Consider the following 27,911-nt stretch of genomic DNA (forward strand, 5'->3'; position numbering starts at 1 on the left):
TCTAGCAACCCGATAGCCTGATTTTACTGTATATCTTCCCGATCTTGTATGATGCCAGATAAGCCTATCTGGCTTATAAACTTTGCTAATAGCCAATCCCCTAATAAACTGAATATCCACTGGATCCAAAAATTCTTGTAAAATAGGAAGATGCCATTCTTTAGTAACCGGATTAATTAAATGGTTAACCATCAAACTTGGAAGTAATGTTTTTCCTCTTCCATTTTCGGGCCGTGGGTTAACATCAGGAATCCAAGGATCTCGCCATACCGATAGATTGAAACCCGATCCTAGTGACCATCTAGCTCCCACTTCAACTAATCTTTTAGTAGAAAAAATACTCTTCCATCCAAATGATGGAGAGTTTGGTTTTTTTGCCTGTAAAGGATGAATATTCCTGAAATATCTGCTTTGTAGCACCCGAGCTACTAAAGAGTTCGGATATTGGATTAAACGCCAATATTGTTTAGCCAACATGGCATCATTAAAAATGTCTAGGGAATGAAAGCCTAAACCTCCTTCTTCTTTATCCTTACACATTTTTTCCCATGCTATCCAATGGATCCCACGATCTCTCCCATTGGAACTCCACCAATAATTAGAAATAGCACTTGTTAACTTAGAAGTTAACTCTTGAGGTAGTTTAAAACAAGACATAACATAGGTTGGTAGTGCCAAAGCCACTGATTTGATCATTGTTTCTTTCCCACCTTTCGACAGAAATTTAGCTGACCAGCCATTAATCCGTTCATTAAGTCTTTCCCGGACATAATTAAAGATTTTACTTTTTGAGCCTCCTAAGCTCTCTGGTATACCCAAATAGGTACCCATTCCACCCTCTTTACTGATTCCAAGGGTGTTTTTAAGTTGATCTCTTTTTTGGTTTGCTACGCGCTTACCAAACATAACCGATGATTTACTGAGATTTATCTCTTGCCCTGAAGCTTTACCATAATTCCCAATAATATCCATCACCGTTTTGCATTGCTCTGAATCCGCTTTACAGAAAAAGAGACTATCATCCGCAAAAAGCAGATGTGAAATTGCTGGGCTTCTTTTCGCTATCTTAATTCCTGTCAGCTTCTTCTCCCTTTCCGCCTTTTTAATATTTGCAATCAGTACCTCCGTACATAAAATAAACAAATAAGGCGATAAGGGATCACCTTGCCGTAAACCTCTACTGGGAATGATATTTCCTCTTGGTTCCCCATTCAATAAAACCTGATACGAGACCGAACTAACACTCCACATGATCCAAGAAACCCAATTAGAATTGAATCCCAAACGTGTCATAATTGCCTCTAAAAAGTCCCATTCTATCCTATCATACGCTTTGCTCATGTCTGTCTTAATTGCCAGGAAATCCGTTCTACACATTCTATTAGTCCGTAAGCCATGAAACATTTCCTGAGCTAATAAGATGTTGTCTGTAATAAGTCTCCCAGAAACGAATGCCGATTGTGTTTCAGAGACTAGCCGAGGTAAAATGTGTTTAAGCCTCAAGCAAAGAATTTTTGAAATTATTTTGTAACTCACATTGCAAAGACTTATTGGCCTAAACTCTGCCATCTTCTGTGGCCTTTCCGTCTTTGGAATTAAACAAATATTTGTTTCATTTATTCTCTTATCAAAACGTCCAGTTCGGAAAAAATCTCTGACCAATCCTACCAAATCTTCCTTTAAAGAATGCCAAAACCTTTGATAAAATAATGCTGTCATACCATCTGGACCTGGTGTCTTTTCTGGATGCATTGAAAATAAAGCTTTCCTAACTTCTGCTTCGGTAACCTCTTTGGTTAGTTCCCTATTCATACTTTCCGTAATAATTGGAGACACTTCATTTACCATCTCAGCAATTCCATTTGTATTGGAGACCTTAAAAAGTTCTTTAAAATAATTAGTTGCTATCTCCTCCATCCCTCTTTCTGATTCCTCCCAAACATCATTAGGTCCATATAGACCTGATATCTTATTTCTTGCCCTTCTTTTTTTTGTAGAAGCATGAAAGTATTTGGTATTTTTATCCCCCACTTTTAACCAAAAATTTCTGCTCTTTTGTTTCCAATAAATTTCTTCCTCATGATAAGCTTCCTTTAATTTACTTTCGATTCTTTTTATTTCCTCTTGTGGAATCGAGTCATCATTCTTTGCTTCTTCCAAAGCCCTCTTAAGCGAATAGATATTAGCCTGACCCGTGGGAATATTATTTTTCCTCCACCATGAAATGGAATTTCTACAATTCTTTATTTTATCCACAAAAACAGGAATTCTAAAATTTCTTGTTCGATTCCAACCTGAATTTATGGCTTCAGTAAGGCCATCCTTTCCAACCCATCTTTTATCAAATCGAAATTGACGTTTTCTTCTACCCAAAGTTTTCCCACAACTCAATAAAATCGGTCTATGATCAGATCCAATCATATCCAGATAATCCACTTTTGAATAAGGAAATAAGTTATGCCAATCCTCATTTCCCAATGCCCGATCCAGTCTGCACCTGACTATCTGTTGGTTCCTATTACCTCTCCATGATAGTTGTTTACCATAGCATGGAAATTCTAACATACCGTTATTTCGAATCATAAGATTAAAAGGAACAAAAGAAGCTGCTGATCGTAAATTACCACCTGTTTTTTCATGATTTCCCGTCAACTCATTGAAATCACCTACCATTAGCCATGGTTTTTTCCGGTTAGAACCCATCTCTGTTATTTTATCCCAAACCATTTCGCGTTTTGTGGCAACAGGATCACCATAAACGAACGACATAAACACTATTTGTTTCCCAAAAAATGCTTTAACATCAATAATTCGATTGCTTGCATAAAGAATCTCCAATTTTAATTCATTATTATAAAATAAAGCTAATCCTCCACTAACACCACGAGGATCAACTGAATACAAATTATTAAAACCAAAAGAAGTTTGAAATTTCTTTAAATAAGAAAGACATTTTTTTGTTTACGATAAAAATAAGATATCCGGCTTGTGCTCTCTCCATAAATCCTTTAAGAAGTTCTCTGTCAGTTCAGCCCCTATTCCATGACAGTTCCAGCTCAAGATCTCCACGTATGAGCCGGTGGTTTCGGGAGATCCACCATCCCTTTCTTCAAATTACGATTTGCTCTTCCAGCTTTTGTCACCTCCTTAACCTTATTCTTATCAGCAACTTTTTGTTTGATACCATCATCTGCAGATTTAAGAGACATTGCTTTAGCCAATAAACGTTTCCCTGGAGAAGCCACAATCCTAGAATAATCCCTATTACCATTTATTCCCCGAATTCCCTGGCTACTAGTTCCCTTAAAATTCTGAATCTTTTTACTATCAAGAGTAATACCTTTCAGCCCTTTACGAACCAAGCCAATATCATCAGATAACACATTAGAGATTTGCACATTACCTTGTAAGGCAATCATGTTCTCCTCATGGGTCTCATTGCCTTCATCTTCCGTAGTCTTCTCTGCCATTACTTGAACCTCTATGTCCTCCTCAGCATGGTACTCGCCATCTTCAAGGAGATCATCCGTACTCTCCGAGAAATTAATCCCTACTGTAAGGCTCTTGTCTTGAACCTCTGGTACATCTTCCATCACCGAATCCTTCTTCTCCTCTCCTAAATCTGGAATCTTAGAAACATTGTCAACCTTGTGAGAAGCCTGGGATACCTTAGAGATTGCCTTTGGTTGATACAGTGGCTTAGGCCACACTGGCCCTGCACCCTTCTTTGTGAATTCTGTTCCTTGAACAGAGTAATGAGAATCCATCAAGCCCTCCATAGCCACTTCTTTCCCAGCCACTTCACTGTTCTCAGCCCAAGTCCCAGGGAAACTCTTTTTTTCCTTCCAACCTGATGCATGATTTTTGTCATACCGCCTGTGAGACTGCCTACTGTTATCACCCCTCTCCAATTGGTAATGGAAACCACCACTAGGTTCCTCACCAGAGAATTCCAAAGCTCTCTTTGCTGCAGGTTTTCGTGGCTTTTCCCAGCCTCCTTCATTACCTTGAGGCATCTGTTTTACCATTTGTTGCTAAGTAGATATTTTTAGACATTTTTCACACATTTTAAAGATACCCATCACCAAATCATATTAAATTTAATTATTAAAAACATTAAAGACACTCACGAAAACATAATCAATGTAGATGACCTTAGAGCCCATATGAACACATTAATAAACATTATTAATGGAGAAATATTATATAAATATATTTCTTTTTGTTTATGTTATAAATCTTCGTATGGGCACTACTAATTGAGAAACATTATTTTAAAATAATCGTTTGTTTGTATTATCATTATTACCGGGCGACGTTATACGTGAGAAAATAAATGATAGCCCACAATCCACATGGCCACATTATACGTGAGAAAAACCGATGATTAAAAAATTTGGTAAAAACATTAATTAGGCATTATGAAATAATGCACTGCAATGCATGTGTTTACGTATTGATTTTTTCTCTAGGTATGAGATTTTCTTTAGTTTAATGCAATTTCTTGTTTTCTTCTCTTTAATTTCATTTTTCCTCATCAAATCTAACATGATTAAACACATATACTCTCTCTATATCAAAAATTTTGATTTTATAGAGTTTCACACTAATTAAGAAAAACATTTTTAATGTTTAGTTATAAATGCACTATTTATTCATATTAAATCATTTTTTCATAACTATTAGCCAATAGTAATTCATCAAATTTTAAAATTCTCAATTGATGATCTTGAAATTTACAATTTATTCATAATAATTGATTAAAATTTACAGAAAAATCAAATTTTTTTATACAGAAATAAAACTTCGGAAAATTATTATTTATGACACAGAGAGAGTATATATTCCTTATGGATCTTTGTGTTAACATCATGATTAATTAGCGGCCTATAAGATTTTTATGAAATTGAGTTAAAATTTGTTAATTAGGTTAGAAAATTGGAAAATAAAAAAAGTTTCGGTAAATTGATATTAAAAAAAATATATATATTTTGTGCTTGCTAGTGTAAAAGAAGAGAAAACCCCTAATTCGATGATCTACCTAGTTCCTGATCTACTTGAAGAAATTTGCCTTGGATTGCCGTTGAAATCTATCCTCAAATTCAAAACCGTCTCAAAATAATGGAGATCTATCCTGGAATCGACGAGTTTTGCGGAGAGGCGTGTGAAACTACAAAAGAAGCGGAAAATCCTGGCGGCCGGAGGAAACCGGACCGAGTCGAAATTCGAAAGGGACGAAGAGATGGAGATGGTCTATTTACACTGCCACGACGTCACACGACCTTGGTTGATGACATGTGACGGTTTGGTTTGCCTTCCCGTACCAGCAGGTTGCGTCAACGTTTTGAACCCTTCCACCGGAAAATCCCTTGTATTGGGCAAGCGTTAATGGATCCATCTATTGGTTGGATGTTCTTACTTTTCAGATACTAGCTTTGGATCTTCACACAGAAGAGTTTCGTGATGTTCCGTTTCGTAATCTTCCTTCAAGACCGCGTTCACTAGCGATCACAGATCAGCTGGTGAACTTTGACGACCGTAGCCATATCCACAATCCATTTTAAGTCTTGGACATTAGAGATATGGACCATGGATGCACAAGAAGAAAGATGGAGCATGACTTACCCATACGTTTATCCGGTAGTGATCTTTACCGTCAACCATCGTCAATGAATTTCAGACCAGTGACGGTCACTAAGCAAGGGAATCTTTTCTTCCATGACAACGAGAATAGGTTGTTCAAATATTATCCAAAGATTAACCCCCTTCGTTGCATCTCAAGATACTTGGGTTATATCTCCTTTCGTTGAAAATTTGGTCCCATTTGAACATCATAATTCTGTTCCCATAACATCCGGGTACCAATATGAAATTCAGTATCTAGACGAGCATGAGAGAATTAATGAGCAGAGCTCCCGGATATCCAAAGTTTTAAGATGGATCAAATTGCAAACCCCAACTATATTACTTACAACAAGTGTTGTGTCTCTGGTAATTTTTCGCCATTATTGTGTTTTATTTAGGTCTTGATTTTAGTATTTACTATATTCGGACCCGCACGTAGGTGAGGGATTATGTTTGTAAACATTTTTATCGATATAGTAATCGATATTGAGTTTGGTTTTCGATTTGGTTTTAATCCAATTTACAAATGTTTGAATGTTTGAAATAATAATGGATTTACTTGTGTCTTAAAACTCATACCAACGCAACCCGCCGCGGTCAGATCGGGATCTAAGGTGGGCTAAATTAGTGGTCAATGAGATAATATTAAACTTGGGTATACAATTGTGAAAGACGATTAGAACTCCTTGAACCGAATATGATAGTCATTCAAACATAGTGGTGGACATATAAGCCACAAAAGATAACAACGCTCACCCGGCTTGTGAATAGAGCTTGAACACCAAGTATATATCAAAGCAAGGCCAAACTAATCAACTGAAAAATACATAAAAGGACCAATTTAAACACACTTGGTGACAATAAATTGGATGCCGAGTTCGTCTTGATTGGGTATACAGGTGCTACTGCGACTGCACATTTCCCGGTTGGTTCATTGAAGTTACGTTGGAGCCTAAGGTATCCGCCTTCTCCCCACCCTGGTCCCCAAGAATTACGAATAAGCCAGTAGTCTCCTTCATCTGATGATGTCCCATACCCCACAATTAGCACATTATGGTCTCCCCACAAATTACTACATGGTCCTTTATATACACCCTGAGAAATAACACAAAAAGAAAATTTGATCACAACTTAGTATTGGATTTTTAAAAAAATCCAAGGGTGACAATGTCATTTGGAATTACAGATTTGTAGTCGCTCATGTTTGCAGCTGATATCATAACACTAATAGGTTGATAAGAAACAGCTTTCTTCAAAGACATCTCATCATTTACAGGAACAACTTCATGACCATTAATGGTAACAACCCGAGTGGTTTTCATCTGCAAGATAAAAACATAGATTACCAAATTGAAACCATAAATTAAAACTACAAAAATAGTCATTTATGTTGGTCTTAAAAACCTCAATGGCCTTGCACGCGGCAGTATCATCGCCAGTATAACCGTAATCTTCATCGGTTACTATACCACCGTTTTCTTTAATGAACTCAAAGGCCCATACTGCTCCACCTCCAGCACATCCAAAGTTGTCTTTCCCTCTATCGCAGTCAATGAGTTCTTGTTCCGATAAAGATAATAGTTCTCCAGTTGTGATCTGGTTTATACCTTCCACCGCTCCAGTCGCCGCAAACGCCCAACAACTTCCTATTTATATAAACCGCAAATCTCAACCGCAATCGCAATCCAAAAATAATGCTAAAAATATTGAAAATCATACCACAATCTCCTTGTCTTTTGACTCTTGGAACAACTGCTCCTCTCTCCCTCCAATCTACTTCATCAGGCAAAATATCTCCTTCTTTGTACTGATACCTCTCCGCTACATCTGATAGGCTTTTCTTTTCTATCTTCCCACCCAAGTAACTAGCTTGAAACTCATCGACCGTCAGATCCGAAAACTGGTTCAACCCGCGGTCGTAACTCCGGTTGGGATCCGAATTGTGTTCTTCGATGTGTTTCAAGTTGTCTTTGAAGATCTTGAACCGTCTCTCCTTCTCTCCAAGACCGTTATAGTTCTTCCCATGCTCTACAAGCCATCGCTCGTAAATCGTACGCACCTCCGCTTCATTCCGATGCGACTCTGTTGCCGTGACGACGCCGAGAGACAAGGAAATTAGTAACACCGAGAGGGTCAAAAGAGCTAGAGTTCTAAAACTTATTGCCATTTCTCCTTCTGGTTTTGTTTTTTTTGTTTGACTTGATATTTCTGCAACTCTTAAGTCAAAGTATTTGTAGAAAGAGAAATTTTGGTTGTTGAGACTTGAGAGGAGTGGAGGGCGAGAGGGTTAGTCATATAGATAATAGATGTGTTTTTCGTATGGGCTCTAAACTATATTATAGGCCTGATGCAACTAGTCAAAACTATATTATAGGCATTATTATTATTTCTCTATTATTTTTTTCCTATGACAAGCATTATTTAATATAGTTTTGACTTGAAAAATCACATGGCAAAGTAGAAACTAACTTTTATGGTTTGGCAAAAATAATGAATTTGGACGAAAATGTCATTCGTTCGTTTGCGTCCAGTTTCAACGAAACAAGGAAAGTCCATCTCGGCCGGCCTGCGATGGGCATTTAAGTTTGTGAGACTGCGACGGGCCGGCCCGCTAGAACCGCGGACAAAAATGATATGTTCATGTCCGCCCCGCTAAGTCCAACGGGTTAGCGGGCCGGCCCGCGGGCTTATTTTTAATATTTTTAAAATAAATAAAAAAAAGAAAATTAATTATTAAAATTTGAGATTAACAATTTTTAAATTAAAAAAAACTTTTTGTATTAATTTTTTTGTAAATCTTATAATTTTATACATTAAATTTCGTTATATGTTCATATATTTCACATATATATTTTCAGAATTATTTAAAAGTATTTATTTATTTATATTAATTAATTGTTTTTATTAAATATTTGTCGTCCGTGGGCCGGCCCTCAAATCCGCGGACAAAACCCGCAAAAACCCGCAATCTGCTTGGGCTTGTCCGCGAAACCCGCTATTTTATGGATATGAAATATGATGTCTAATCCCGCCCCGCCGTGGGCTACTTGGACAAAGCCCGCGGACTATCGGCCCGCTTGACATCTCTAAGGAAAGATGCGTAAAATTTGTATATTTCGACATAGGAAAGAGAGATGCAAGAAAGGGTGAGACAATATACATGTGTTTGTGTCAGAGAATTAAATAAATATATGTTACTATTTCAATAAAATAAATACGTTTTAATGTTTCATCTTCACATAATTACAAACTTTTAATCATAAATATAGGAGTATGTTGGTCAGGTTTAGTTTAATTAGATTGGTTTAGTCTGGTTTACTTCTTATACCACACTTGTATATAATAGTGCAAATTGTATAGATCTCAGATTTAAGAAATTAACTAGATCCTGACCCACACGTACGTGCGGGATTTTATATTTTAAGAAATTATTATAATAAATTATAATTCGATTTAGATTATTTTGTTGTTTTGTGATACATATTGTACTGTATATATTATAATGTAAACATAAAAAATGTATCTTTTTTATAATGGAAAAATCATTGCCAGCTACACGAACTATACGCCAACACATCACCACACATGCAGACTATTTTAATGTTTCGCTAACTACACGAACTATTGGTATTACATACGGACATCTCCGAACTATCATCGGTTATGTGTACAACACCATAACCATCATTACCAAATAATATAAATGTCTTGTTAACTACATGAAGTATTTCTTTTTTTTGTCAACTACACGAAGTATTTTCATCAATTTTTTTTTAAAACTAATAAGTTAAATAAAACTATATAATATATCAATGTAAATTATATATGTACATTATAACTATTCTAACTTTAAAATTTTAATGTAATAAAGACTAAACTAGTTCCATAAAAAATATATGTGTTCATTAAAAATTTGTTAATTAACTTAAACCTATAATGAACATGTATAATTTAATTAAGTGACACTTTTAAAAATTTAGTTAAATTAATTTCATATAAAAAATATGTGTGCATTAAAAATTAGTTAGTTAATTTAACTTAAAATTATAAGGGATACTGCTTATGTAGAATTTAAACTTTAAAATTTATAATGCATATATATAATTAACAATAGTGTATTATTTACTTTTAGTTATTTTTTCATTTTGTAATTTAGTTTTAAAAAAATGATGGAAATATTTTGTGTAGTTAACAATACATTTATATTATCTGGAAATGATGGTTATGGTATATATAATTTACATTGATATATTATATAGTTTTATTTAACTTATAGTGATGTATAATTTAACTAAGTGACTATTTTAAATTTTTAACAATTTAATATAATAAATATTAAATTAGTTAAATTAATTTAACTTAAAAGTATAATGCATGAAAGTTATAATATATATATATATATAATTTATAATAGTGTAATATTTAATTTTTAGTTATTTTTTATTTTTTAATTACTTTTTAAAAAAAAAAATTGATGGAAAATACTTCGTGTAGTTGACAAAAAAAAAGAAATACTTCGTGTAGTTAACAAGACATTTATATTATCTGAAAATGATGGTTATGGTGTTGCACACATAACCGATGATAGTTCGGGGATGTCCGTATGTAATACCAATAGTTCGTGTAGTTAGCGAGACATTAAAATAGTCTGCATGTGTGGTGATGTGTTAGCGTATAATTCGTGTAGCTGGCAATGATTTTTCCTTTTATAATACAATAGCTAAAGTAGTGATTCATGAGATAAAGTTTGGAGTTTGAAACTAAAGAGTAGAGAAAAATAGTATTAGATGTAAATATATTATAGGTTAAATTGATGTAAAGTAGTGCTATATAAATTTTTTTATTTTATGTATCAAAGTAATAGTTCGATTATTTTCGACTATCGATACTTTAAAAGGCTTGTTGTCAATGATGAAACACATTTTATTTTTATAAGTGTTGAACTATCGGATATGTGAACATCAGTGTTTGTTACTATATTAAAACTTTTAAACGTAGTGATCCATTTTTTTAGTAAATGTATTTTGGGTTAGATTTTATGGGCTTGTAGTAAAGCCATTTATTTGGCCTATTTCGAATTTGTAAATATTTGTGTAATTATGATAAATATTTGGTTACTATTTAAAATTCGTTTGCAAAGCTAAACATACATACAAATATAGTTTCCTTGGCACAACATTAGTGATGTATTCTTAACACTCGTACACCAAAACAAACGTTTGTTACCTTTCTTCACAATTTAATTCTCAACTTTTGGCCCTTTATATGCAATCTTGCTACATTTTAAACAGCAAAAATAATACCAAGAATAGTCCACATGAATTCTGTTGATTTTACACATAATCTTATTTAAAACCACTATTTAAAAAATCCTACAACTATTTCAGAAAGTTCAGACATTGTTTCCGAAGGAATCGATTGAAATACTACTTTTTCAACACTTGCATTTTCTTTGGGATATCTTCTTGGATATCCAAAGCTAATCCATCTTTAGGCAGTCTAATATGTTACAATAAAAAAAAATAGTTAATTATAATTCTGTCAAAAGCAATTATACTATCTATACTATGAATCGATTATTATTACATATGTGGAGATAAACTCTCTAACCACAAGATAACTGTCAAAGGAGTTTGATTGATATATTTCACATGCAAATATATTAAAGAGTAAAAAAAAATAACTATACATTTTAAACAAGGCTACCTTTCCATGTAAAGGTTCACCACTACAATAGAAAATCCTTATTGTTTTTAAATATCATAACAGTTAATAGTGTAGCGTGTAGGCTTGTTAGAAATGTCACAAGTTTTTATTTTACCAATACTTTTTACATGACCGAATAAGTCTGAAAAATAAAATAAAATTATAAGTTATGTTAGTAATTGAATAAGCTTCTATCAAAACATTGACATAGTTATAATTTATATAATTACCAATCAAGAAATTATCGTTCAACCCTTCCTCATTCAAGATATATATCATCAAAGGTAGTGAAATCAAAATACATATCATCTGAGATTGAAGCACAAGGACTTCTAGGTTTTGTTCATGAGAGACATTTTGTAGGCATGTTTGGTTGCCCGGTACTTTTCCATAGCTGTTGATAATGTGAAGTTTTCGATAATTCACCATTCTCCAGTTCGAATAAAACCTCTTTAGCTTACAAAAGTTGCTTTTTGAAAGATGCATGAATCAAAGTACCTTAGAAATGTTAAAATATAATTTGTTAGAAAGAATCTATTTGCTTACATATTCATTGGCTAGAATCATCTCCATGGTCTCTCCAGTATACTGAGTCCACGAATGCAATATCTTAACTTGAATCCCCCATTGGGTTTTGAAAGGTTCAACATGAGCAAGGCTTGTGAAGTCAAGATTTGCAGCCCTCTTTGAAAATGAGAACAATAAAGCAATAGAAAGGAAAATAAGAGATGAGTACTGAGTGATGATAAACATGCAAACAAACCCTATATTTATAGGGTCAAGAGAGTCAGCTAATATATTTTAGGGTTAATGCATTTAAAGAAAAATAATTGATAGAAGATTTTTGAAAAAATTCTGTAGAATTATGCTTCATTTTTAAGGATAGCAATCTTTAGGTAACATATTTTGAAGCATATATGATTTATTTCGATTATATATTTTATGGAAAACTACCGTAAAATTTATAGATTACGTGAACTAATTTGAAAAGCCAAATATTTGGAAATTTATAAAAAGATTAATCGCACATGCTAATATTCGAAATTATCCATAAAAACGTAGATTACATAAAATAATTAATGATTTGATCTATTTTTTCCTAAAAATTCAAAAAAATTATAAAAAGATTAATCGCACATGCTAATATTCGAAATTATCCATAAAAACGTAGATTACGTAAAATAATTAATGATTTGATCTATTTTTTCCTAAAAATTCAAAATTTAAACTTTGATAATTGTTTAAAGGATCTTACTTAAATGATACTATTCGAAACAACCCATCAAATGTGGAGAATACATAAGCTAATTAATTTTGTAATTAGTTTATTTCCTAAAATAATTGATTTAGTTTCATTTTTATATGGAAATTGGTTTAATTCGGATGGATAGCTACTATCAAAATCCGCTCCATGACCCAAATAACTCAGTCCAAGATCTGTGTGTATTGGGCTGAAGAAGTTGAAGTTCATATGATCATCATCATGAGCTTTGATTTAAATATTTTGATGTTAGGTTGTTTCTAATAGGGAACTAATATCCAAAATTTGTGATTGCAATTTCAACAATCATGAAGGAAAGATTATTGTTTTTTGGTTTTAACTGGAAAGCTGTTTGTATTTTAGGATTTATATACGTAAAATACTCTTTCTATTATAATATTAAAATAATGAAAATATCAAGTTGTAAAGATTCACATGTTACAAACGTATCACGATGCTTTATAATGTATGGGCTTGTAATGGAAATCAATGTTTAAAATATATTTGGCCCAATATAAATTGAATCAGATAAGCATAATGGCCTTATATTAATATACGGTCTATTTATTATTGGTAGTGTCAGGTAGAAAAAACGGCTTCAAACGGGTATGAAGGATCCGCGCGTTTTTGTTCGGGTCAACAAATAAAATTGACCATTTTACCCTTTTGCGATACTTTTTTTTCCTCTTCATATTCAATATTTCCAATGACATTTTCTGTAATATTATACCCTTTATAAGGTTATTTAATTTTTAGTGATTCGCAATTAATAGTATAGATGAGAGTTTCTCTTTCTAACAAACTTTCTCTATCATCTTCGTCATCGATTTTTCGTTTATAAATAATAAACAGTCCCAAAATAAATTATATGTTTTTATTTTATTTTGTGAGTTTTTAGAGCTCCATTGCAAAGCATTGTTTTGAAAAAGTAATTTTCATAAAATATTCACTTTTGACTCGTAAAATCACATGGATTGGTAAAGTGGGAACTAACCACATGGTTTGGCAAGAGTAATGAATTTAGACGAAAATACCATTCGTCGTTCTAACGAAACAAATAGAGAGTGCATAAAAAGTGTGAGATAAAATGTGTATTTGTTAAACAATTTAATAAATATTTTTAACGAAAAAAACAATTTACTGAATATGCCATTATCTCAATGAAAAAACTATTTTAATTGTTTTCTTCTTCCCCTCTTTTTTCATCTTGTCGTCTAATCTTTTCTCACTCTTTCCCTAATCTTTCCATCTTCATTTTATTAAAAACTTTTAATTAAAAGCCTTCCAAAACAAATTTCTATATATATTTATTTTATTTTGCGAAACTTAATAGATTTTTTTTGTTTTATCTCAAAACGATGATGCACAAAATGATGTACACAATTAACACCGTGCTTTTGCGTTTTTTTTTTTTTTTTTGTCAACAGCTTAAATAAAATGGATGCTCAAAAGAGTTGATTAGGAGGTTTTCTCTCAATTAATATTTCCTCAAGGTCCAAAAACCACAATCTAATGGTTATCGTTTATAGCACTTAAGGGTCGAATCCACAGAGAACTAGAGATCTAAGACACTAAGAATACACAAAATTTCTTAATCTAAGCAAATATAGGGTTTTAAACTAACAACCTAAGTAAAATAAAAACAAAAGGAACTAAAATGCAAATGAAATAAACAAACCAAAAGAAATTGACAAAGCTAAACAAGTGTCTAAGCTAAGCAATAACCCATAAACATAAAGCAATAGCAAAATAAATGAGAAAGATGCAATTTATAAAAGTCAACAAAAAGTCAACGAAAGTCAACAAAAAGTCAAAGACGAAAATGCTAAATGAATAAGCCTTTGGGTTAAGGTTATTGACTTGGGTGGTCAAAGGATAATCTATGATGCTAATACAATCAATTATTTGCTAATCCTTAGGTCTAAGATCACTAATTTAAGCTAATCCACTTCCATGGCAATAACTCTACATTAATCAAGCAATTAACATCAATTTCCATTGGCAATCACAAGACTAATATGCATTAATTTCAAGTCTTACTAACCACCTAGCACCCTAATCATCAATTTCCATTGGCTAGGAATGCTAAGCACTCACTAAGTTCTTTCGGGAATTTCATCGAACACCTTCCGGGCATGAAACTTCCTATGATCTAGACTAGCTTAATCAAGACTAATCTAGCACTAAGAGCACCTAGAGAGTAAGGATATATTAAGACTAAGTCCTAAGCATCACAAATCATCACCTAATCACCCTAATCTACTTGACCCAAAAGCTCTAAGAAGACTACTCACTTAAAGCCATGAAAATCCAAGGAGTTGACACTAATCCTTGAAAATTCATGTTAGAAGAAGAGTATAAGAGATAGATAGAAGTTGAATCTAAAGAAATAATTATATAAAAGCAAGAATCACAAAGGTTTAAAGTTGATTACAAAGAGAAATGAAGAAAACTAGGCTTAGGTAGCATAAGAAATCTAGAAATTAGGTTTAGACACATTTCTAGGAAAAGAAAACGAACCGGGTCAACCCGGAACAAACCGGGTTTTGACCCGGTTTAAGTACCCAATCGACCAGGTAATCGACCAGTCAATCGACCTAGCAATCGACCAATTGGTCGACTTCTTCCTCGATTCCTTCTCGTCCGCGGGTCTGGTTTGGTCCCAATCGACCAGTCAATCGACCAACTGGTCTATTGCTTTCATCCTCCTCTTGATTCTTTGATTCTTCACTTCTTTTAACTCCATTTGCTTATAAAACTCAATGCTCCACTCCAAGAACCTAAAAGTAAGAAATGCTATGGAAATATGCACCTAAGGACCTAAACAAGAATGCAAAATGATGAAAAACCAAGAGAAACAAAGCTTAAAAAGGAGCAAAAACACAAGATATCAACTCCCCCAAACTTATCTCTTGCTAGTCCTCAAGCAAGGGCTAAGAAATAAGATGGAAAAGAAGTTTGAAAGCGGGGATTCATAGCCACAAATTAAAATATCAAACAAAGGATTCAACTCAAAGTCCTTAAAAATAGTTCAAATTTGCTTGAGTCAATCATCATACTCTTTCGTACTTTTCCATACTCATTTCAATGCATGATTCTATTTCAATTTCTAACTATTAGTAAAGACTCACAATCAAATTGAAACATCTCTTTAACATTCATTCAAGTGTTTGGCGCGGTCTCGCAAATGGAAAGTAAATCATTCTTAATCGGTTTTGGTAAAGGTTTTTGGAGGTGGTTTCAAAAGATTCATACTTTGGTGGCTTTCTCTCAAGAAAAGGAATGCTAGACAATCATGAAATCCATCTAAGACCAAGAACAATTTATGTATACAAAGTTAAGCTCTTGTTGTTCTACCCGCCTAAGATGTAAACTCCTATTTCTACTCTCTTTGCGAATTATTTTCCTCTTCTTTTCTACCCCAAACACTAGACACTTTGGTCTTTTTAAATCACCAACCTCAAGATCACTTTCTTTTTGTAGTCACCTAGGGAAAATTTCTCTTAAATACTTAGCTCTTTTCTATCTCTTTACTTTGGTTTTCTTTGCTCTCATTACTTATAACCTTGTAAATTTCTTTTTCTTTTGGGGAACTAACTTCACACTTTTCTTTCTCTTTTAACTTAGAGACTTAGAGCTTTTATTTTAACTTTATTCCCTAGGAACTCTTTATTTGCATGGTCAAACCTTTCTTTTCATTTTTCTTTCTTCCTTTTTCCCAAACCCAATCCCAAATATTCAATCTAACCACCCAACTCTTTCATTCCCAACCTATTAGCTAGTCAAAGATGTTCAAAAAGCTAGCTAAAACAAGAGCAAAAACTTTGTCGTTCTCAATACTCTCAAGGTTTCAAAATCTATAGCATTTTCAAACAAGAGGCCTCACTCACAATCAATCATAGGTTTGAAAGAAAAGGTTTGAGGTTAAGGGTAGGGAAACCATTCTAAAGGTGAGAATGGCCATTCGGGTTTACAAAAGAGTGGCAAGCAAAGTGGATAAGAAAACCCGAATGATTCTTTTAGACAACCATGAGAATGCATTTAAAATCCATGAGCGAGAAGATTAAAATCAAATTAAGTTCAAATTCATAGAGATGTTTCAAAGTCATGTAAGCTTCACACAAGTAGAAATTGCTTTTGAAAAACGCAAAGGTCTAAGTATGAATTTTCCATTTTTTCTTAGATGATCAAGCAACGATTAACTATGATTAAGGGCTTTAAGTTCAATCCTAAGCTTGAATTTCTACAAGGTAATTGAATCATTAACCCCTATGCATATGCAAATGCAACTAAATGCTTCTAGACTCAATATTAGAACAAAAAAAAAAAAAATGAATATGCAAAGCTACATGATTCTTTTTGGATTTTTCAAAATTTTCAAATTTTTTTGATTTTTTTCTCAAAACATAGCTATTGACAATGCAAGACTCAAAAGGATGAAATCAAAATAGAACACAATGTTAGATGGTTAGTCTCTCCCCCAAACTTATTTCACAGCGTCTCGGTGTGAAGAAAAATATGAGAAAAAGACTAACAAAACAGAGAATGCAAAAGACGAGAAAAATAAAACTATGTACAAGGATTTGGAGTGGTACCTCTAGTAATGAAAGAAGCTTGAGGAATCTATGGAATAGAGTGAGACGAATCCATGTATCCCCCGGATCATATTCATCGTAGTACCATCCCCTAAACTTTTTCATCCTAATCTCCTCAAAGAGTACCTTCCTCGGTTCATCAATGCTCATTTCATTGGTGGAGATTGTACCAAGATGCTTTCGGACCATGTATTCAAAAACCAAAACACCTTCACAAGGATCTTCAAATCTTTTTCCAACCACACCTAATCTTTTCTCATTGCTCTTGGTTGAATAACTCAAGATTGCCACGGGTTCAACTTGTTTTTCATATCTCACTACAAGATTCTCATCAACCGTGCATTCAAGAAGCAATTCAAATTCTCTTATAGACTCTTTGGCTTCTTGGAGGAATTCATCCTTGATTTGAGCATTTTCCTCAAAAACTTCTCCAATATCATTAGGAAGCACCTCTTTTGTCTTGGTTTCGCTAAGAGGAATGCATTCTTCTTCTTGTTCCTCGATCCATCGTTTAAGGTTGGTGTTGATAGGCTCCACATGTGTTGTCTCAAAAACCCTTGAACCTTGAGTCCAGGCACCTATCTCGGTGTCAATCATGCGAAGACTCTCATTATACTTCTCTTACTCTTCCAAAATCAACTTCAACAAGTTGTAATTCTCTTCTTCATTAGAGATTGGGGAAGAATAGAGTGCTCCATAGTCATAGTCCATCTCCGAAGATTGATATCTACCATATCCCCATTGGTTCCCTTGAGCATTGTTTCCATCCGGTTGATACTCTCTTGAGGTGGATGTTTCATAAGCTCCTTGATAGCTTGTGGAGTTCCAAACTATCCCTCGTTCTTGGTCTTCCAATATGAGCTTCAACATAGAATTCATGTAGGAAGACATCTTCTTTCTCCCTTGTGAGTGTATCTTGAAAAAGAACAAACACTTGAAAGAAAGTTAGTAACCAAACAAACTAAAATGAAACAAGCTTAGTCTCAAGAAAATTTGAAATCCTAATGATAAATCTACTTAGTTCCCCGGCAACGGCGCCAAATTGATTAGGAGGTTTTCTCTCAATTAATATTTCCTCAAGGTCCAAAAACCACAATCTAATGGTTATCGTTTATAGCACTTAAGGGTCGAATCCACAGAGAACTAGAGATCTAAGACACTAAGAATACACAAAATTTCTTAATCTAAGCAAATATAGGATTGGTTTTAAACTAACAACCTAAGTAAAATAAAAACAAAAGGAACTAAAATGCAAATGAAATAAACAAACCAAAAGAAATTGACAAAGCTAAACAAGTGTCTAAGCTAAGCAATAACCCATAAACATAAAGCAATAGCAAAATAAATGAGAAAGATGCAATTTATAAAAGTCAACAAAAAGTCAACGAAAGTCAACAAAAAGTCAAAGACGAAAATGCTAAATGAATAAGCCTTTGGGTTAAGGTTATTGACTTGGGTGGTCAAAGGATAGTCTATGATGCTAATACAATCAATTATTTGCTAATCCTTAGGTCTAAGATCACTAATTTAAGCTAATCCACTTCCATGGCAATAACTCTACATTAATCAAGCAATTAACATCAATTTCCATTGGCAATCACAAGACTAATATGCATTAATTTCAAGTCTTACTAACCACCTAGCACCCTAATCATCAATTTCCATTGGCTAGGAATGCTAAGCACTCACTAAGTTCTTTCGGGAATTTCATCGAACACCTTCCGGGCATGAAACTTCCTATGATCTAGACTAGCTTAATCAAGACTAATCTAGCACTAAGAGCACCTAGAGAGTAAGGATATATTAAGACTAAGTCCTAAGCATCACAAATCATCACCTAATCACCCTAATCTACTTGACCCAAAAGCTCTAAGAAGACTACTCACTTAAAGCCATGAAAATCCAAGGAGTTGACACTAATCCTTGAAAATTCATGTTAGAAGAAGAGTATAAGAGATAGATAGAAGTTGAATCTAAAGAAATACTTATATAAAAGCAAGAATCACAAAGGTTTAAAGTTGATTACAAAGAGAAATGAAGAAAACTAGGCTTAGGTAGCATAAGAAATCTAGAAATTAGGTTTAGACACATTTATAGGAAAAGAAAACGAACCGGGTCAACCCGGAACAAACCGGGTTTTGACCCGGTTTAAGTACCCAATCGACCAGGTAATCGACCAGCCAATCGAACAGTCAATCGACCAACTGGTCTATTGCTTTCATCCTCCTCTTGATTCTTTGATTCTTCACTTCTTTTAACTCCATTTGCTTATAAAACTCAATGCTCCACTCCAAGAACCTAAAAGTAAGAAATGCTATGGAAATATGCACCTAAGGACCTAAACAAGAATGCAAAATGATGAAAAACCAAGAGAAACAAAGCTTAAAAAGGAGCAAAAACACAAGATATCAAGAGTCATTCCTGGGGAATGTCGTTTACATAAGTGATATGATGCGGTTCGGTACGAATTTTTCGTGCCAAATTATCCGCTTTTTCATTTGCGCTACGCGGAATTAAAGATAAAGAAAAATTAGAGAATTCTTCCTTGTCACTCTTCAAATCTTCCAAATACACTGAGAAGGCCGTGCTTTTGCGTTAAAAAAACGAAACATTGGCTTTTGGTATCTAATTTTTTGAATTTTTTGGGCATATTATTTAAGTTTCATTTATTTATACTATAATCAAATAATGGAACTACGGAAAATATTTAACCATTGAAACCTTTTTGATAATTAAAACAAAAAAATCATGAGTTTACACAATAAAAATTCTGGCTTTCTAAATTTTTTTTTTTTTTTGACATCTTTGGATCGACAAGGCCCGATCCAAAGAATTGGTTATGAATTTAAAATTATGAATAGAGTAAATAGAGAATTGGTTATGTAAAAAGTTGATTGACCTGACTATTTCGAAAAATATAATCTGTTGAAAGTTATGCTATATCTAGGGGTGTCAAAATGGTTTAAAATTGATGGATCAATCCAAACCAATCCAACTCATGGATCTAATGAGTTGAAAATTTTGATATTAATGGATTAATGGATTGAATGGTTTAATGAGTTTCATGAGTTGGATTGAAATGGTTTGGTTAAAATGGATTAATAGGTTATCCATAACCAAACCAATAAAAATTAAATAATTGAATATCAAATATGTAAACCAAATATAACCGAATTGAATAGCTAAACCGATTTTAGTAAACCGAAACAAACATAATTTTCTTAAATCGCTTAACCATCGATCTCTCTCGGCGTCAAATCTCTCACTGTCGATCTCTCTCAATCTTATGGTTTCGCCGGCAAATCCATCGACAACGTTAAACGACGAAACCAACAACGCCGTTCGCCGGCAAAGCCACTGACACTCGAATCCCTCATCGCCACTCATGGAGTCTTTGGTCGTCGTTTTTGGGACATCGTGTCGAACTGTCGATTGCGTTAGTGTAACCGTGTTGCAAGCGTAAACCTTTTTTGTGTTCAATTTATGAACCAATGATCATAGATACAAGTATTTCGATGGCATTGATAATGACAATTTCGACTACACTCTATGACGGAACTTCGCTATGGTGAGTGATGACCAAATTAGTTGATGATGTTGACGAAGACGACGACGACGACGACGACCATGATGACGGTGATGGTGATGGTGATGGTGATGGTGATGGTGATGGTGATGGTGATGGTGATGGTGATGGTGATGGTGATGATGATGATGACGACGACGACGACGACGACGATGACGACGACGACGACTATGACGATGACGATGACGATGACGATGACGATGATGATGATGGTGGTGAATTGATGACGATGGAGTGATGAAGATGATGATGGAGTGATGCTGATGATGGTGGTGGTAACATGATAGTTACTAATTATCAATTAATTAGGATTTAAATTATAAGAAAACTATGTTATAGATCAACTCTCCATTAATCCATTCATTTAAATGAGTTATGGGTTAATCCAAACCATTTGCTAAATGAATTGGATTGATTCATTAACCATTAAACACTAAATCAATATGGATATGGGTTGGTTTGGTTTGGTTTAACCAACTTGACACCCCTAGCTATACCCCTCTGTTTTTTTTATATTTAATGTTTTAGGAAGAAAGTTTTGTTCTAAATTAGATGATGTTTTCAGTTTTCGAAACAAAATTAATTTTCTTTTTATTAGGTTTGGCGAATTATATTATGTAGATTATTATTGGTTGACTCGTATTTAAATGGATAATAAATTATGTTTTAGTATAGAAATAAACAAAAATTAAACGATTTTTTAACTGTGTGCAAAAACTTTAAACATCATGTATTAAAAATGGAGGGAGTATTAGCTTGAGTACACCACATGAAATATTACATGACTTAGCCATTTCATCTATGGAATATGATATTAGTCATAAACTTTGATTTTTGAAAATTTTGTTAACAAATTTGTTGAAAGAAAAAAATTGTTACGACACCTATTTTTTGTTTGGTAGTTTTAGCTCTTTATTTGTCTTTTGTTATATAACGATGGTAATATTATTGTAAACGTTTTTCTATAAACAGAGGCATTTTATTCTTAATCGCTTATGTCGATCGTTGGCGTTGGCACGACTCTATACACAAAATGGTATGCGTAAAAGGTGCAAGTATATTGAACGATTTTAATCATAGGTTTTAGCACATTCACTTTTATTTAATATAAATTTATAAGTTCTAACAAATTTTGGATCAATAATTACTGATTATACATATCTTGTTTCTATGTCATATTAGTTATACTTATATATAATAAATTATTAGTATCTTAATCTTATATTTAAAACTGTTATGATTTATAAGATTTTGATATGATTACGGTTAATACGGTTTTTTATTTTATTAACCATGACCAATATATTTTTTTCGGTTAACAGTTACAAGTTTTAACTGTTTGATCTGGTTACAGACTTATTAGAGCAGAAAAACTTGTACTCTAATTGGTGGGTGATGTTCTTCATCTTGTAATACAGAAGAAAGAAACTGGATTTCATTTCTAATTACGGTCGAAACCTTGATTTTTGGAACGTATTGTTAGATTACAGAGTCTACGAAGTTAGATTATGATGTTAATTCCAAGTTTCTTTATCAGATAGTGTGATTCAGCAGAAGCATAAGGCATAGCTCCCATTGCCAAACCAAAACCATATGATAAATGTTTGGATTTTCAAAGATTCTGATGTTTAAACAAGTCTAAAAAACCTAGAAATTCTATTCCAAGATCATATTGATTGTCGGAAGATTATTATTCCAAAATGATCGATACTAACAAGCAAATTCTTAATCAAAACCAAATATCATTGTTCCAAATAAGACATAAGCTTTAAATAAAAATGCAACAACTTAAAACTTTCTTCTTCATTAAAATCAACAAACTAGTAAAGTTCAAACGGCAATTAATCGACATAATATAAGCATCAATCAAGAACTGCTGCTTCATTAACGGTACTGCAAAGACAAGAACACAAATCAGAATGAACAACCATGCTAATGAAAGGAGATACAAATCCGCAAATGTTCATATTGTAATTTACCTTGATGAATCCGATCTCCTTGGCGTTGCTGCGGAAACACTGTCTGCAACAGTTCAAACCATACTTCCTGATCAGCCCGTGGGAGTTCCCGCACACACGGCTACATACATACAACAATTTGCATAATACAAAGTCAGAATCTTAAAATGCCAAATATCACACAAAACTAATCTCATTCATAAGCCAAATATAAAAATCTCACACATAAGCTAATCACTACAATCACCTACATTACAGACAAGAATTTGCAAAATTACAAAGTCAGAATTTTGATTACCAAATATAACACAAACTTAATCTCATACATAAGCCAATCTCAAATGGTGAAGACATAAGCTAAATATAACAATCTCATACATAAGCCAATCACTATATCAGCTACACACAAACAAGAATTTGCAAAATTATAAATTCAGAATCTTGATTACCAAATATAACACTAAACTAGTCTCATTGACATAGATAATCTCACATGGTGAAGAAATAAACCAAATATAACATGAAAGTTTCACAATTAGAGCAAATATAAAATGCAATCAATACTTCACCGTGAGCTATACTATTCACTAAACTCATTCATTTCATGATAATGAAACAAAACATGATAAAATCTGATCGGAATTTTCAAAAGATAAGACAAATTGTGGCAAGTTAAACAAGAAAAAAAAAACGAGATTTGAGAGATTGTGGGGATAAGGAGAGTGAGGAAGATGATTTTACCATAAACGAGATCCAGGGCCATACTTCTTTGGATGAGAATTCCAGACATTGGAGTGACCCATTTCGTCGATTTGCTCACAGAGGAATAACAAACGGCGACGAGAGAGGCCCTTCCAAACCCTAGAAATTTGTTTCGTTGAGGAGAAGATAAATTTTTATCAACATCGAATTTATTAAAATTTTAAATATACTAACGGGCCAGGTTCTTTAGGCCCATTAGTAGCCCAACGTTACCCTTCTCCTTTTTAGCCTTCTCCTTTTTATTTCAAAATAAATGTAATGATTTATTCCATAACAGATCCAATCAATGTAATGATTTATTCTTTTCTTTTTTTTCTTTTTCATCCCAAAAGGGCTTATGGGCCATTGGGCCAAAAGGTAGATACAAGTTACAAAACGGCAAGCCCAAAACGGAATCTCACCGGAAAATGAGATCTGAAAACGGGCGGTACACCGGAACGCTAATCTAATCTACCATCCCCGTTGCTAACAAGACCTACTCCATTGTATCGAGGATGACGACCTCAATGTAATGATTTATGCTTCATTTCATATTCTTTATAGATTACAACTAGGTTTTGAACCCACGCTACGCGTAGGTTTATTTGATATATTTCGGTGAAAATTATATACGATGATAGTTTTAAATTACTATTAAAGAAAAAAATTTGTTCCAAATACACCATCTTAAAATTTATAAAAGCCAATAGTGTTTAAGAATCAAATCTGATCAAAAGAATCATGAATCAATCTTATCTTCTAATAGTCAATTGGCTGCCAACACCTATGTCTTCGTATTTCTCTTCACATACATCGTTTCTTACTTTTCATATTCCTTCTCGTCATCTTCATTGTCAACTTTTCATGGCTCTTGTCATCGTTACTTTCACCGTCCGTTTCCGCTTCTTCGTTAGAATCTTCTTCTTCCTCTTTCTCTTCCTCGTTGCCTTCCTCACTTTTTTCCTAATCCTCTCCATCTTCTTCTATGTAAAACATTCGTTATTATGTGGTTAAAAACGGAGCAAAAAATTTAAACTTACTAACCTTAACCAAACAAATCTCCATAAGCCTATGAACTAACTACCCGAAACAACGTCGTTTATTTTACCTTCTGAAATCGAAATTCAATGTCTTTCTACCCGAACTTAGTTCTACGTCTCCAAGATACTCCTACCAAATTTTAGATTATTTTGGGTACGTTTGGATGTTCGTTTGTTGTCTTCACATGGCTGCTCAGATTTGAAACTTTAAAAGAAATCTTCTCGAATAGGTTGAAGACGCTAAGATACAATATACACAAAAAACCCGTTTAAATCAATATTCTACTATTCAACCTCAAGACAGTAATACAAGACACCTCGCCGTCAAGTTTTAGCTACAGATGAACTAAATGTTGCCATAAAGAGGTCACGTCATAACTGTTTTCTCACTTTTCTTTTTCCATGTTTGATAATCCAAGTTTGTCTTATGGTGTCAACCGCGCCTCTCTCTCTTTCTCCTTCATTTTCACATAAAAATCAACCCTCTTTATTACCTGAATTATGACATCAATTGTTCATAATGCAAGAAAACTCTCATTAATTAAATTTATTATCTTTCTAACTTCTCGTTAATTCCCGATTTTGATTGCAATTAGTACTCCAAAATAACAAATTTTCCCACAATTTCAACACAAGTCTTCATACCTTTTGAGTTTTGACTAGTTAGATATCATCCAACTGAAGTATATACAACCTAAGTTTTAAAAAAAAAAAACTATGCAAGAAGTTACCTCAATAGCCATATCTGCATCCACTTACAGTTTAACGTACACAATTATCACTATATTGACCAAAACATCTTTTCCAAGAGAGCTTCCTTGCACGGTCTTACATGTATGTTTCTCAACTCCCACCGCTACCACCATTTCCCTAGATTTATTAGCATGTAACACTTCTCGGTCACAAGCAATTGATGATGCATTCATCAGAACCATTGAATAACCATTCACAATAATTTGTTTTAAAGTACCACACAACTTGTTTTCCAGCAAGCCTCCTGCAACCTCCAAGACCATAATAATTGCCTAATTTCTCATAAGATTTGTGCAATTCAAGATCAGCTTAGCCACCTCCTACACTCAATTATTGATACTTTCACACGTATACTCGATTTAAGATCCAGTCGTATAGAAACTTTTCAAACCAAAATTATTAATACCACAAAACTGCAAGTTACTTGCAGAGGAAGTAACATGAACATGGCCACATGTATAGCTAATAAAACATGTGTGCTTGTCATCGATTCTTCTTTAAACCCAAAGGTTTATCTCAAACAACATCAAATCAAGGTCTTACGATTCATAATCGATATGAAAGAGTACAAACATCGACCAATGATGCTTGTCCTCGATCCTTTTCTTCAGACCCAAAACTTTTATGCAAACAACATCAAATCATCTATAACATCAAACACAAACACATGTTTTACGGCTCATCGGGAGATATAAAGTAGAAACAGCCCGACGGAGAGAGAAGTGCCTACAGTTGCAAAAGCGATAAAAAATATAAAGAGGCGCCATTAAGAGTAGTAACCAACACTTACTGTTAGTGACGACTCAAAATTTACAACTTAAAAACTTATCATAGAATGGGATGCCTTCGGTTATTGTTTTTTTTGATTAACAATATCCACACAAAGATATTGTAAATTTGTGTTTTTGAAAAAAAGCTAGGGTTTATCGAATATATTTTTTTGTTGGAAAATAAGAAGACTAAAAAAATAAAAATATAAGTTTAATGTATTCCAAATATTATTTTTCTAAAATTAACATTTTTATATTGCTTTTCTTATTTCCGTATGTTGTTTTTCAAAAGTTTACATTTCTATTTTATATATATATATATATATTTTTCCTTTTTTCATAAATATTTTAATATATAAAATATTATAATTTAAAAATCTCAATTAAAGTAATGTCACAAAATGTCAATTAATGGGATGGCTAATTATAATTTGGTCGTTTATAAAATATGACAATATAATAAAATTTGTTCGACTAATATGAATTATTTTATGTATTATAATAACAAATTTATATACATCTTGCTTCAATATATTGTCATATTTTCTCTTATCTATAAATATTTTTAATATAAAGTTCATAAATCTTAAAAATATCATTCATCGAGATAGCTATCGTGAATAAACGGCTATTGTTATTAATGATGAAGTACTTATTATAAATTTAGTGAGGCTAATAATAAATGGGTATTTTTGTTTATAAATATAATAAACTTAAAAAAAAACTTGAAATTTTGATAATTTTATATTATGTTTTTTATGACAAAATATTTAAAAGAATTTCCATATTTTCAAATATTTCTCTAATTTCCATATGTTGATTTTTTCCATTTTACAAAAAACTAAATAATAGAAAATATTAGAATTTCAAAAATGTTAATTAAAGAGATGGCTAATCCCGATTGGTCGTTTAAAATCCCATGTGGACAGCCTCAGAAGCTTATAGCCTCGACTTTTATATAGTATAGATTTGCGCAGTGAAGATATCATCGAAAACATCAGGACAAGGTGAAAAAGAGTTCAAGAATGAAGTTGTTGTTGTGGCAACGCTTCAACAATACATAAATTTGGTCAAGCTTTTTAGATTTTGTTTGGAAAGAAAAGAGAAAGTACTTGTCTACGAGTTTGTACCCAACAAAAACCTTGATTAGTTCCTTTTTAGTAAGTTTAATCCCAATACTCAGCCCAAATATATCCAACAAATAGAGTGACCCAATACTCAGCCCAAACATATCCACCATTTTATATTTATATTGCTAATTTATTTTATAGCTTTGAGAAATTTGTCATACTTAATTCCAGTGTTCTAAAAAGCGGTCTAGGCGGTCGCCTAGGCCCCGACTAGGCGATAGGCTCTTATGCGACGCCTAGATAACCGCATTGACCGCTTAAAATTACATATAACTTGTTTAATGTATTTTTTCAATTTCAATTAGAGTTTTATTTATATATATAGTTATAAATATTCATATATTGTTTAATATAAATATAAATAAATGTTTTATTTAGTTTTTGTTTATAATTTCATAATTTTTAGTTTTATATAAATATTTTATATAACTTTTATATATAATATCATATTTATAATATTTTATGTTATAACCGTCTAAACCGCCTAAAAAATCGCCTAGGCCCCGATTAGGCGTTCTAGGCGCTAGGCACTGGGTCACCGCCCGCTTAGCGCCTAGCGCTTTCTTCAACACTGCTTAATTCTAATCTATTACCAACGATCATGATTTGTTTTTCAGTATGTCTAAACTCCAACTCTTTTGAATAGTTCATGAAACCCAAAGTTTAGCTCTCGTTACTTGGCGAATTCGAACATGTAAAATCGATTTGGGATTACGATATTTTCATTAATTCACATATTTAGTTTT

At 33.1% G+C, this 27,911-nt stretch overlaps 4 protein-coding genes across 4 annotated transcripts; 1 reads left to right on the plus strand and 3 right to left on the minus strand.

The window, feature by feature from the left end:
- Nucleotides 1-3,056: 3,056 nt before the first annotated feature.
- Nucleotides 3,057-4,028, minus strand: LOC9313377. The gene is made up of 2 exons (XM_021026150.1): nt 3,404-4,028; nt 3,057-3,190 (listed from the first exon to the last, which is right to left on the minus strand). The coding sequence occupies exons 1-2, from the start codon at nt 4,026-4,028 to the stop codon at nt 3,057-3,059; spliced, it is 759 nt and encodes a 252-aa protein (XP_020881809.1).
- A 962-nt stretch (nt 4,029-4,990) lies between these two features.
- Nucleotides 4,991-6,197, plus strand: LOC110228502 (F-box/kelch-repeat protein At2g43445; the record flags this gene model as incomplete). The annotated part of the gene is given in 4 exon segments (XM_021026151.1): nt 4,991-5,109; nt 5,390-5,541; nt 5,656-5,779; nt 5,781-6,197. Coding segments are annotated over 4 exon segments (645 nt in total), but the record flags the coding sequence as incomplete, so codon positions are not given.
- An 89-nt stretch (nt 6,198-6,286) lies between these two features.
- LOC9311703 (probable cysteine protease RDL3) lies at nt 6,287-7,912 on the minus strand. Its single transcript, XM_002877264.2, has 4 exons — nt 7,345-7,912; nt 7,030-7,271; nt 6,810-6,947; nt 6,287-6,720 (listed from the first exon to the last, which is right to left on the minus strand). Exons 1-4 carry the CDS (start codon nt 7,790-7,792, stop codon nt 6,418-6,420), a joined length of 1,131 nt encoding a protein of 376 aa, XP_002877310.1. The 5' UTR covers nt 7,793-7,912; the 3' UTR covers nt 6,287-6,417.
- A 14,533-nt stretch (nt 7,913-22,445) lies between these two features.
- LOC9313379 (40S ribosomal protein S29) lies at nt 22,446-23,616 on the minus strand. Its single transcript, XM_002877265.2, has 3 exons — nt 23,473-23,616; nt 22,753-22,852; nt 22,446-22,666 (listed from the first exon to the last, which is right to left on the minus strand). The coding sequence occupies exons 1-3, from the start codon at nt 23,532-23,534 to the stop codon at nt 22,658-22,660; spliced, it is 171 nt and encodes a 56-aa protein (XP_002877311.1). The 5' UTR covers nt 23,535-23,616; the 3' UTR covers nt 22,446-22,657.
- Nucleotides 23,617-27,911: the final 4,295 nt, after the last annotated feature.

Source organism: Arabidopsis lyrata (assembly GCF_000004255.2).
Source record: "Arabidopsis lyrata subsp. lyrata unplaced genomic scaffold ARALYscaffold_5, whole genome shotgun sequence".
Taxonomy (NCBI): Eukaryota; Viridiplantae; Streptophyta; class Magnoliopsida; order Brassicales; family Brassicaceae; genus Arabidopsis; species Arabidopsis lyrata.

Bases quoted from the DNA above. Each gene is read 5' to 3' on its own strand.
- LOC9313379 (XM_002877265.2), bottom strand. From the start codon at position 23,534: ATGGGTCACTCCAATGTCTGGAATTCTCATCCAAAGAAGTATGGCCCT. The intron at 22,853-23,472 runs GTAAAATCATCT...GTATGTATGTAG, and splicing joins GGCCCTGGATCTCGTTTATG to CCGTGTGTGCGGGAACTCCC.
- LOC9311703 (XM_002877264.2), bottom strand. From the start codon at position 7,792: ATGGCAATAAGTTTTAGAACTCTAGCTCTTTTGACCCTCTCGGTGTTA. The intron at 7,272-7,344 runs GTATGATTTTCA...TTATATAAATAG, and splicing joins CAAAAGACAAGGAGATTGTG to GAAGTTGTTGGGCGTTTGCG. The intron at 6,948-7,029 runs GTTTTTAAGACC...TTTATCTTGCAG, and splicing joins CCGCGTGCAAGGCCATTGAG to ATGAAAACCACTCGGGTTGT.
- LOC9313377 (XM_021026150.1), bottom strand. From the start codon at position 4,028: ATGGTAAAACAGATGCCTCAAGGTAATGAAGGAGGCTGGGAAAAGCCA. The intron at 3,191-3,403 runs GTAATGTGCAAA...TTAAATCTGCAG, and splicing joins GAACATGATTGCCTTACAAG to ATGATGGTATCAAACAAAAA.